The 11,602-nt window shown below is 43.3% G+C and overlaps 2 protein-coding genes across 2 annotated transcripts in view; both read right to left on the bottom strand.

Annotated features, from left to right (window-relative positions):
- Window positions 1–11,602, bottom strand: part of LOC127002323 (uncharacterized) — a 54,840-nt gene that overhangs the window by 828 nt on the left and 42,410 nt on the right. The window contains exons 5-6 of the mRNA XM_050868130.1: window positions 7,024–7,219; window positions 1–3,162 (exon numbers count right to left, since the gene is read on the bottom strand). The exon at window positions 1–3,162 is cut by the window's left edge and continues 828 nt beyond it. Coding sequence (XP_050724087.1) covers window positions 7,025–7,219 — 195 coding nt within the window. The 3' untranslated portion in view covers window positions 1–3,162; window position 7,024. The remainder of the gene's footprint in view (window positions 3,163–7,023; window positions 7,220–11,602) is intronic.
- LOC127002325 (uncharacterized) lies at window positions 9,587–11,068 on the bottom strand. The gene is made up of 2 exons (XM_050868144.1): window positions 9,831–11,068; window positions 9,587–9,716 (listed from the first exon to the last, which is right to left on the bottom strand). The coding sequence occupies exon 1, from the start codon at window positions 11,066–11,068 to the stop codon at window positions 10,361–10,363; it is 708 nt and encodes a 235-aa protein (XP_050724101.1). The 3' UTR covers window positions 9,587–9,716; window positions 9,831–10,360.

Below are 11,602 nucleotides of genomic sequence, written 5' to 3'. Positions count from 1 at the left end.
CTGAAGCATAAAAACAAAGCTTACACACAAATAAGGTCTGTAACACTGCCCAACACTTCCTTCCATTGATGAATATTCCTCTCCTGCTCTGAGACTTAAGTAGCAATGCCTATAGTAATATGTTATTTGCCTCTATTGCCTACACTAGCAAGCATTCATCAGTCTGTACATCATAAATAGCCATTCACTCCTCATGAAGTCTGACTAGTGTCGGTGATCTGGATGTCAGTGAAGCATGTGAGGACTCCGCTTTTACAGTAAATGAGTATATAGACTAAACTATACTGTCAATATATTACATGAATGACTGTTTGGTGCTTATACAACAAATGGATGACTACGAGTACATGGGTGGCCATAGTTGAATAACACTGAATGTAGGTGAATGATTGGTGATTGCATATGAGGCTCCTGACACTGCACTGACATGAAGCTCTGAACCAATCTTCCGCCCCTGCCCCATGAAAAAAATATGTGTGTGCATATATATACACACAGTCGTCCCTCAAATAGTACGGTTTCCAATAGTTCGGTTTTGGTTTTATGTGGATTTTCTAAGAAGATTTTTTTAGGATTTTTAAATTTCCCGACGAGGGGGAGATTTAAAAATCCTAAAAGATCTTCCATAAAAATCCACATAATACCAAAACAGAATTATTGGAAACTGTACTATTTGAGGGATGACTGTATATACCTGCCTCCCTCCAATGCTTCCATCCAGCTCAATTTCCCCTCCCTGCCAAACACAAAAACAGAACTATTGGAAACCGTACTATTTGAGGGATGACTGTATATACCTGCCTCCCTCCAATGCTTCCATCCAGCTCAATTTCCCCTACCTGCCAAACACACTCCCTCCTAACACGCCCCACATATACAAACAAGACTGCTCCCCCACCCAAACACCCAATGGTTACCCCATAAATATATTTTCCTAAATACCAATCACATCCTGCCAAGCTTGATGAGAGTAAGTTTATTTCTCGCTGATCCTTGGGACGGAAAAATCTCTCAAATCAGTTGAGTTTATTAACTGATAATTGATGACTTTCAATTTATGTATTCCTTCCCAGCACACAAATGGACTTTTCAAGATCAAAATGGTGCCTGATTTAGTTTGTGTAAAATCTTATTACGAGAATTATCTAAAAAAAACTTTTAAGTAATAAATGCAGATATAGAACATGCAGTGAATTTGAAATTTACATTTAACAAGGAACAAATCAGAATAATACATAAATATGCCATTAAAATAATATGTACAATGAAAAGTAATACATTACTTACAATGATAATGTACTGGTGAAATTTACATGACTCGAATGGGGAACTTTGCAAATGTGTAGGAGTTCCGGGGGGCAGCATGAGCCAAGAGAAGATGGCGCCACTATAAACACTTGCCTGTGCCATGACGGGCTTGGGCCAACTTCCATCCAGGCCCCTCAAGAGAGCCTACCGGCGCAACAGGCGTACACGTAAAAAAAATAATAATAAATAAAAAATAAAAAATAAAATTGTTCTGGCTGGAGCCGAAGGAGAGGCATTGCTTTGGTTCTCTAAAGGAGCTGTGAGGCAGAGTACCATAATACTTTACTGAGATGATTCAAGTACACGAGGTATTCGTTATATGCGAGGATTACGCTCCACAAAAAGCTCGCATCATGTGAATTTGCATATATCGAACCTATCATCCCATTAATTATAGGGGGTTATGATCCACGACCCGTTTTCGAACCCTCAAACTATTTATTCCGGCACCATTTCACAATAATAAAGCACACTGATTCCTTTCGGGAAGACGCACCCAAAGTCTACGATTTAAGTTGATAATTATGATTAGCTACCTAGGGATTATCTTTAAGATCAGTGGGTGGAAAAGGTTAATTATAGGCGAGGAAAGTGCGGAAAAACATTTGCACCCGTCGCCCTCTAGTGCAAGTCGGCCACACCATACCTCACCAACCAGTCACATAATAGCGAATTTTTCTCGCATAAAACAAATATTTTGCTCAATTAGGTTCAGTCGCGTATGAGCGAATTTGCATATTTCGAACTCGTGTATATCGAATACCCGGTGTACAGATAGTCCTCAAGTTAAAACGAGGTTAAGTTCCAACAGGCAGGTCATAAGTCAAAGTGGTCGTAAGCTGAAATTTACATAATCAAATAAAACATACAGCGTGCATCACAGGATTGCCAACTGAGTGTGTTCTTCACTAAATTTGGTGGAAAATCATATCAGCCCAGCGCGGCAAATCTACAGACGAGTAACTGGTGGATGTTCTTGTCCAATATAGCGACATTTTTGCATTGCATATTCCTATCAGATGGAACCAACAACCAGTGGGTGACTCTATCCTCACTTACTAGGCAACTGGGCACCTATTGACCTGTGCAACATACATGAGTCATTTCTTATTTATGTATTACTGAACAATTTATTAAACCATTATTTGAACAATATGTTATGGCCTTACAGCTCTTTTAGAACAACAACAACAACAAAAAAAGATACATATTGCTTTTTCCTCTGCCCCAGCAAGAGGAAATAACAGGTAGTTCTTCCAAATATTTACTTGGAATTTGGAAAGTTCCTCATAGAAAATCTACAGTAAAATAATAAAAAATAGAAAAAAAAACTGAAATGTATAAGCACCTTTATGCTTTCCAATGTGTCGAAGAGCTGATTTCACAGTCCAACACAGTGTCTTCGTAACATCCTGCACCAAACTACAGAATCCCATACAATCCAAAATGGTGAGGTCTTCGATGCCATACTAAATACACAAGACTTTTCCTGTATAGTTTCATAAAATTTGTGAACTTAAATACATACACCAGACACTATACAAGGAAACTTCGAAGGCTCTGGTTTGGGAGCTTACTAACCCATCGTGGGAAACTGTGAGACTGGCCCTAAGAATGATTGAGACATGAGCCTAACAAATGACAGCATAAAATAAATATGATTGAAAAAGAAATCTGGAGGTAGTAACAAATGCAAGGTTTGCACGAAGAATATCTGTTAGTCTGGAGCACCTGTCCCATCTGTTCCAAGAGAGCTTGAGGATATGGTCTGGTCGTAACAATGAAACACTTCCTTGGTGTTTGGGTGCGAGCCAGCAGTTCAGAGATACACACACAGATCTTTGTAGCAGTCAACTGGAAAGAAAGGTTAGATATCAGTAAAAACACACAGCTATACATGAAGAGTGACTTTTGCTAGTTCAATGAAAATTCACTTTAACCCGGTAGCAGCGACGGGCCAAATTTGTGGCTTTACTGTGTAGCAGCGACGGGCCAAATTTGTGGCTTTACCGTGTAGCAGCGATGGGCCAAATTTGAGGCTTTACTGTGTAGCAGCGACAGGCCAAATTTGTGGCTTTACCGTGTAGCAGCGATGGGCCAAATTTGTGGCTTTACCGTGTAGCAGCGATGGGACAAATTTGTGGCTTTACCGTGTAGCAGCGATGGGACAAATTTGTGGCTTTACCGTGTAGCAGTGACGGGCCAAATTTGTGGCTTTACCGTGTAGCAGCGACGGGCCAAATTTGTGGCTTTACCGTGTAGCAGCGACGGGCCAAATTTGTGCCATGATTTTAGCCCCCCAAAATAGATGATACATAAACTGATCACAAATGCTTTGATATATATTATGAAATGGTTTGTGTGAGGGGTGATTTTTTCTCATTTTTCTCGCTTGGAGGGACCATTAAGAGACATGATCCCCGCTGCTACTGGGTTAAAGAAGCTGACTTTGACGAGTTCAGCAAATAAGAAGCTACATTACCTCCTTGCCGAGTTCCTGGCTGACTGGAGTGAACAGAAATAACAACCACCCAGAGTATGTAACATGGCACAGTAAAATTCCTTTATCGTAATTTGTATCAAAGCAAAAGTACCATAACTTTGCACCGTAACTATGTATTACCTTTGTACTGTACTAGTAAGATAAAATATTATACAGGCAGTCCTGGAGTTACAGCGGGCTTTGGGACCAAGTCTGTTGTTGGGGGGGTGGTAGGAAGCATAGTTCTATGTAAAGGTGGTGGCTGAGTGGTAGCGTGCTGGGCCCACATTCACCACATGATGGACGACACGAGTTCGAATCCCCACGCTACCACCTGGGATTTTTCAGTCACCGCCGAGTGGCTTAAAACTACCCACATGCTGTCCTGAAGACCACCCATCAACCCGGACTCTAGAGGAAACCGTCCAAGTGAATCAAGAACGAGTTCCGGGGGGCAGCATGAGCCAAGAGAAGATGGCGCCACTATAAACACTTGCCTGCGCCATGACGGGCTGGGGCCGAATACCATCCAGGCCCCTCAAGCAAGCCTACCAGTGTTATGGGCATAGACGGAAAAAAAAAAAATAAATAAATAAAAAATGCTCTCCCCACAGTGTGATATTTGAAATTTCATCTCATTACTTAACCAAGAATTATTATTATTTGCCTGGTCATAAGTGTAAAGAGTCATAAGTTGCATATGTCGTAACTTGAGGTCTACCTGTAGGGCGAGGTGGGGATGAACCGTACATGTAGACCCAAAGAACAGATACCCCCATGACCATACTTATAGGTTTAGAATGGTCTCCCTCTAACAAGTATTATTATTATTGTTTTTTTTTACAGCAAAGGAGACAGCTCAAGGGCACCAAAAAAGGAAACAATAATAAAAAAAAAGCCCGCTACTCGCTGCTCCTAAAAAGAATCCAAAGAGGTGGCCGAAAGAGAGGTCAATTTCGGGAGGAGAGGTGTCCTGATACCCTCCTCTTGAAAGAGTTCAAGTCATAGGCAGGAGGAAATACAGATGAAGGAAGATTGTTCCAGAGTTTACCAGCGTGAGGGATGAAAGAGTGAAGATGCTGGTTAACTCTTGCATAAGGGATTTGGACAGTATAGAGATGAAAGAGTGAAGATGCTGGTTAACTCTTGCATAAGGGGTTTGGACAGTATAGGGATGAAAGAGTGAAGATGCTGGTTAACTCTTGCATAAGGGATTTGGACAGTATAGGGATGAAAGAGTGATGATGCTGGTTAACTCTTGCATAAGGGGTTTGGACAGTATAGGGATGAAAGAGTGAAGATGCTGGTTAACTCTTGCATAAGGGGTTTGGACAGTATAGGGATGAAAGAGTGAAGATGCTGGTTAACTCTTGCATAAGGGATTTGGACAGTATAGGGATGAAAGAGTGAAGATGCTGGTTAACTCTTGCATAAGGGGTTTGGACAGTATAGGGATGAAAGAGTGAAGATGCTGGTTAACTCTTGCATAAGGGGTTTGGACAGTATAGGGATGAGCATGAGTAGAAAGTCGCGTGCAGCGGGGCCGCGGGAGGGAGGGAGGCATGCAGTTAGTAAGTTCAGAAGAGCAGTCAGCATGAAAATATCGATAGAGAGGCAACATGGTGGCGGAAATTAAGAGGTAGAAGACTATCAGTAGGAGGAGGAGAGCTGATGAGACGAAGAGCCTTAGACTCCACTCTGTCCAAGAGAGCTGTGTGACTGGAGCTCCCCACACGTGAGATGCATACTCCATACGATAGCGAAGCGGGTTCACACAGCTAAGCAAAGGTAATATTGGCAGGGGATACTTGGCTAAATTTTCAGATGTTTTTCTTTTTTCTTTTTAATTTTCGATGTAACATTTCACCACAAATTAATGATCTTAGGGCCAGAAGTCATCAAAATAACAACACCTTGAGATATCACACACATCCAGCATCGAGTTAAATTATGCTAGAGAGCCATGGAGTCTTGCCCAGGGTAGTTAATCGTTTAATCCACAATTGTGTACGTAATAATAAATATCTTTCTTTATGCCTGGACTCTAGTGGTTTCTGGTGTCCATGAATACACCAAGTGTGTTCATGAGGCACAGAGGATTGGGATATGTCTAGATGTGATAATATAAAGTGAGCAAAGATAAGTTCAATGTCTTTAAGGGGAGGTGATGGAAGTTACTTAACCCAGTGGTAGCAGCAGGGATCATGTTTCTTAATGGTCCCTCCAAGCGAGAAAAATGAGAAAAAATCACCCCTCACACAAACCATTTCATAATGTATATCAAAGGATTTGTGATCAGATTATGTATCATCTATTTTTGGGTGTTTATATCATGGTACAAATTTGGCCCGTCGCTGCTACACGGTAAAGCCACAAATTTGGCCTGTCGCTGCTACACGGTAAAGCCACAAATTTGGCCTGTCGCTGCTACACGGTAAAGCCACAAATTTGGCCTGTCGCTGCTACACAGTAAAGCCACAAATTTGGCCTGTCGCTACACGGTAAAGCCACAAATTTGGCCGTCGCTGCTACGGTAAAGCCACAAATTTGGCCGTCGCTGCTACGGTGAAGCCACAAATTTGGCCTGTCGCTGCTACACGGTGAAGCCACAAATTTGGCCCGTCGCTGCTACACGGTAAAGCCACAAATTTGGCCTCGCTGCTACGGTGTAAAGCCACAAATTTGGCCCGTCGCTGCTACACGGTAAAGCCACAAATTTGGCCCGTCGCTGCTACACGGTAAAGCCACAAATTTGGCCTGTCGCTGCTACACGGTAAAGCCACAAATTTGGCCCGTCGCTGCTACACGGTGAAGCCACAAATTTGGCCCGTCGCTGCTACACGGTGAAGCCACAAATTTGGCCCGTCGCTGCTACTGGGTTAAGGAGAGGTGACGGTATTTACTTAAGTAGGAGGTGACATTCATTCTTTTCAGATTCTCTTGAATTTTGGTATGTATACATTTTTGTACCTGAAGTATAATATCTGCGAGTATACAGGAATACAATTACAGTCATCCCTCAAATGTACGGTTTCCAATAGTTTGGTTTTGGTTTTATACGGATTTTCATGGAAGATCTTTTAGAATTTTTTAATTTCCCGTTCGTCGGGAAATTCAAAAATCCTAAAAAATCTTAGAAAATCCACATAAAACCAAAACCCAACTATTGGACACCGTACTCTTTGAGGGACGACTGTATAAGGATCAACTTCTTTTATGGCTGCTGGACTTACCTCACTTCCGGAGTAGCTTGCTAACGTTAAGTATGGCCACAGTGATATTGTCCTGCGAACCACGGTGGAAGGCGTGCATGGTGAGAGCCTTGGCACCATGGTCAGGCTCGTGGAGGTGGTCCCTTACGAATGCCACTGCTTCCTCGTTGCTCATCACATCCCATAGTCCATCCGTAGCAAGGATGATGAAGTGAGCCTACAGGAGAGGGGCAGTGAGGTTTTGGGAACTTGGAGTCCTGAAAAATACTACAAAATCGAGACCAGTGTAGTGATTACTGCAAAAGTTGGACAGCAGAGAACACTTGACCCTAGCTGGTGTAGAGCTTAGTAAGAACCTGCATGGAGTCTTGGAAAAAGTGGCCCATCAGAGGAGGATAGTAGAGATGACGCCTTCATCTAGTGTAGGAAAAAGTTGGAAAGTTTGGTTTAGTCGGCGCAACATCTGTGGTCATATGCCGGAGAGAGACAGAAGGGGGAAGGAATTATAGGAGAAGGGAACAAACTCCAGGAGACGGGACACAACCCCCGATTAATACCTGGTACCCATTCACTGCTGGGTGGACAGGGGCGCAGGGTATCGAAAAACCCGCCCAATTTTTTCCACTCCGCCCGGGAATCGAACCCGGGCTCTCTCGGTTGTGAGCTGAGTGTGCTAACCACTGCACCACGAAGCCCCTATCTAACATATGACAGAGGTTGCTCCTAATCTGTAGTCTTAGAAGAAAAGACTGAGTATTGAAAAGTTGAGGTTGAGGATGAAGGAGTCACAGTGCTGGAAATAGTACAGAACATTCAGTCCCAGTCTTACAGTCCAACACAGCAAGTTCATAAGCTCCCTAACCAAACAGAATACGACGAAATTCCTTGAAGTTCCAGTGTTTGCCGTTGATATAAAAAGGAGGAGGAAATTTTCGAAAACCACACAGGAAATTTCTTTATTAGTATCTGGTTTTGAATAGAAATAACGGATCATTGTGGTGGATATAGATTGGTTTGGGCGCTTACAACCATGACTGGGGTGGACTGTCGAACTGGCCATCAGATGCGAGTGACGTTACATGTGACATAAACACAGGGCTCCAGCGTTAGGGTAATTGATAACCCTCATCACTGGTGTGCCTCAGAGTCCGCAGACACCCAATGATCCAAGATGATAAGTATTAACCCCTTCACTACAGCCGGGCCAAAACAGCACCACACGGCGTATCTGGGATCGCCGCGCACCAAATTTCAAATGTCGCTATTGAATATAACACGTTTTCAGCCATAAACTCAATATAATCATCATGTATTATATATGAAAACATGCAGAATTAAATGGTGCAAATAAAGAGACTCACTACAGCTGGGCCAAAACAGCGCCCCATGCCATATCCGGGATCGCCGTGCGCCAAATTTCAAATGTCGCTATTGAATATAACAAGTTTTCAGCCATAAACTCAATATAATCATCATGTATTATATATGAAAACATGCAGAATTAAATGGTGCACATAAAGAGACTCACTACAGCTGGGCCAAAACAGCACCCCATGCCATATCCGGGATCACCGTGCGCCAAATTTCAAATGTCACTATTGAATATAACAAGTTTTCAGCCATAAATTCAACATAATCATCATGTATTATATATGAAAACATGCAGAATTAAATGGTGCACATAAAGAAACATATATTACTTGATAATTTTGAGATGTAAGCATAAATATAGAGATAAAATAACTCTTATATTGGCTAAAGTGAGCCAGGACACAGTGTGCGCGTCCTCGGATATGGTACGGGGCGCACAAGGATAAATTATATGCGTCCTTGTGTTGAAGGGGTTAATATATAAAATAAAATGCTGGTATAGTTTATGGTGGACATGCCCTACAAGTCCTGAATGTTAAACCACAAACAAAACATCGTCGTAAAATTGATAAAAGTTTGGATCTATCTTTTCAGAATATAGCAACTGAAAGTGGAGTGTGTCTCAAACTCTGCCAAATACTAGACTCTTTGATGTGGCCCGCTGTTACTCTGCATTACGGTACCATTGTATGTGCAGCGGTGGGCGCGGTACTGAAGAATCAGTTGTGGTTGCGGTGGTGCGGTACCGTAATGCGGGGAAAACTGAGAAATCGATAACCTGTAATAACTGATGTGTTGCCCGTGAGTCAGGTGGTTATGAGCCGCAAGACAGACAGACGAACCAGATGTGGAGCTGGTGGCGTGACTATGCCTCGGCCGAAGGTGCCGAATGATCATTACTTAGTTTTTCACGGAGGATTGACGAGCAGAATTTTTCACCTGTATTGAGTGAGAGAACCTGTTGCTTCAAAACTACTTCTGAACTGGTAGAACAGACCAATTGTATGTTATATAAACCACCGATAAATGCGTTCACTGGCCTCTGCCTAGCCATGGGCAGTGGGGTGGTGGAGGTCAGAAGGCCACGGTGTGAGAGTCTCCCTCACACACCGTCTGGACCTCACCCCCACAGGTACGGTGAACCCAGCTCCTAGGCACCAAGCTTGTAAGTGTGTTATCTTGATACAATGTTAATGTTACTTAAAGAGTTGAATTGACACACCGTCTGGACCTCACCCCCACAGGTACGGTGAACCCAGCTCCTAGGCACCGAGCTTGTTAGTGTGTTATCTTGATACAATGTTAATGTTACTTAAAGAGTTGAATTGACACACCGTCTGGACCTCACCCCCACAGGCACGTTGAACCCAGCTCCTAGGCACCGAGCTTGTTAGTGTGTTATCTTGATACAATGTTAATGTTGCTTAAAGAGTTGAATTGACACACACCGTCTGGACCTCACCCCCACAGGTTCCCTAGCGTACTGAGTGAGCTGGTACCTCACTTGTTGTGTCACTATGTAGTACATGAACATTCCCTTTTGTGTGTGTTTATGATCTCCCCCTTGGTATCTTAACCCCACACAAATACCTTGCCCATGATCATCTTTGTGAATGCATGTTGGTGGTTGAAAGGAGACATTTTTCTGTATAAGTCTGCACCACAGAAACTTGACGAGGGTAGTTTTTGTTAGCTATGGCCAGGAGTCTATATCTGTATATATTTTATGAAGTTATCAGAGCTGGGCACGACTTTAAGTTTTTCAGGTGCGACTTTGACTTTACGACTTTGCCGCCGGATCTGGTGCGGCTGCGACTTTGTGACTATTTTTGGCCCCCCGGTGCGACTTGCGACTTTGCGACTGCGACTTTTTTTTCCCGGTGCGACTGTGCTAAATTACAAAGTAAACTTTAGCGCGATAACAGAAATGTGCTTTTATAAGGCAGAGAACACCCCCCCCCCCCTTTTTTTTTTTAGTTAAAACAGCCTAAACTAATATATACAGGTCATCCTCCTCCTCCTCCATGTCCTCCTGGCCCATCTTCTCCTCCAGGAGGTCAATGTTCCCTTTGAGGAACACAAGCTCCTCAAAGTTGACCTCATCCAGGGAGGACCTCTTGGCCCTGAGGATGTCCCCGGCCATGCTGAATAGCCTCTCCACAGCTGCAGAGCTGGGGAGGGGGGTATTGTACTTAGTGAATAAGTCCACCCACACCTCCCTGTGCTGGTAGGGGAAGAGGGACCAGGCCAGCTCGCCTTTAGAGGGCACCCACTCCTCCATGGACTTCCTCAGGACCTCCCTCACATCCTGCTGCTGGTTGGCCGGGCCTCTAGCAAACAACTTGTTGAAGAGGCGGCCGTCCAAGTCCTGGGGTTCCTGCACTTCTGGCTGGCCAGGCTGACGCTGCTGCTGAGCGTCCTCCCTGGGCTTGATGACGGCCCTTAGCTTTCTGGTGATCGTGTCCCTGATCTCCTCCACCTTGTCAGGGGCAATGATCTCCAGGGCCTTGGGGGTGAAGTTGGGGTGGAGGGCTGTGGCCATAAGGAGGTCGCCATCCTCAAAGAGATGGCCAAACCTCTTTTCATAGCCCCTGATAGTACCATAAGTACATGTAATCACGGAGAAAATCGTAAAAAAAGGATGCAGAAGATAAACAAAGAAAAGTGACAATGTCTGTTTAAATCCCCAGCGCATAGGCTGGTAGAGATTTAATGATTAAAAGCCACCAAGGTTAGGTTTACGGGGAAAGTTGTTTTTTCAGTTGGAAGATATAATTTTTTTTTAAATCTCAGTCTGAATCTGTCAGCCTCGGCGGAGGTGCTGCACTGCAGCACCTCCGCCGAGGGCTGACAGATTCAGACTGAGATTTAAAAAAAAATTATATCTTCCAACTGAAAAAACAGTTTTCCCCGTAAACCTAACTAAACAATCAAGATTTTCACAACTAAATTTTTTTTTTTTTTACAACAAAGGAGACAGCGTGGCCTAATGGATTTAAAGAAAGATAAAACCATGTGAGTTTAATAAGCTATATCAATATGATCTTTAAATTTAGAACCAAGGCCTAGTCTACATACGATGGTTTACTTACATTGTTTAATTTTAAGCATGTTAAAGGTAGAAGGCTGTTAGATTTTAATTAGTTCTTTCACTTCACTTGGGTAGGCGGTGGCTGAACTGGTAGCATACTGGACCCACATTCACCGCGTGATGGACGACGCAGGTTCG

Source organism: Eriocheir sinensis, chromosome 23 (genome assembly GCF_024679095.1).
Source record: "Eriocheir sinensis breed Jianghai 21 chromosome 23, ASM2467909v1, whole genome shotgun sequence".
NCBI classification, from domain to species: Eukaryota; Metazoa; Arthropoda; class Malacostraca; order Decapoda; family Varunidae; genus Eriocheir; species Eriocheir sinensis.
This window is presented reverse-complemented; position numbering and strand designations above follow the sequence as displayed.

Excerpts from the sequence above, each read along its gene's own strand:
- LOC127002325 (XM_050868144.1), bottom strand. The coding sequence starts at position 11,068 with ATGCGCTGGGGATTTAAACAGACATTGTCACTTTTCTTTGTTTATCTT.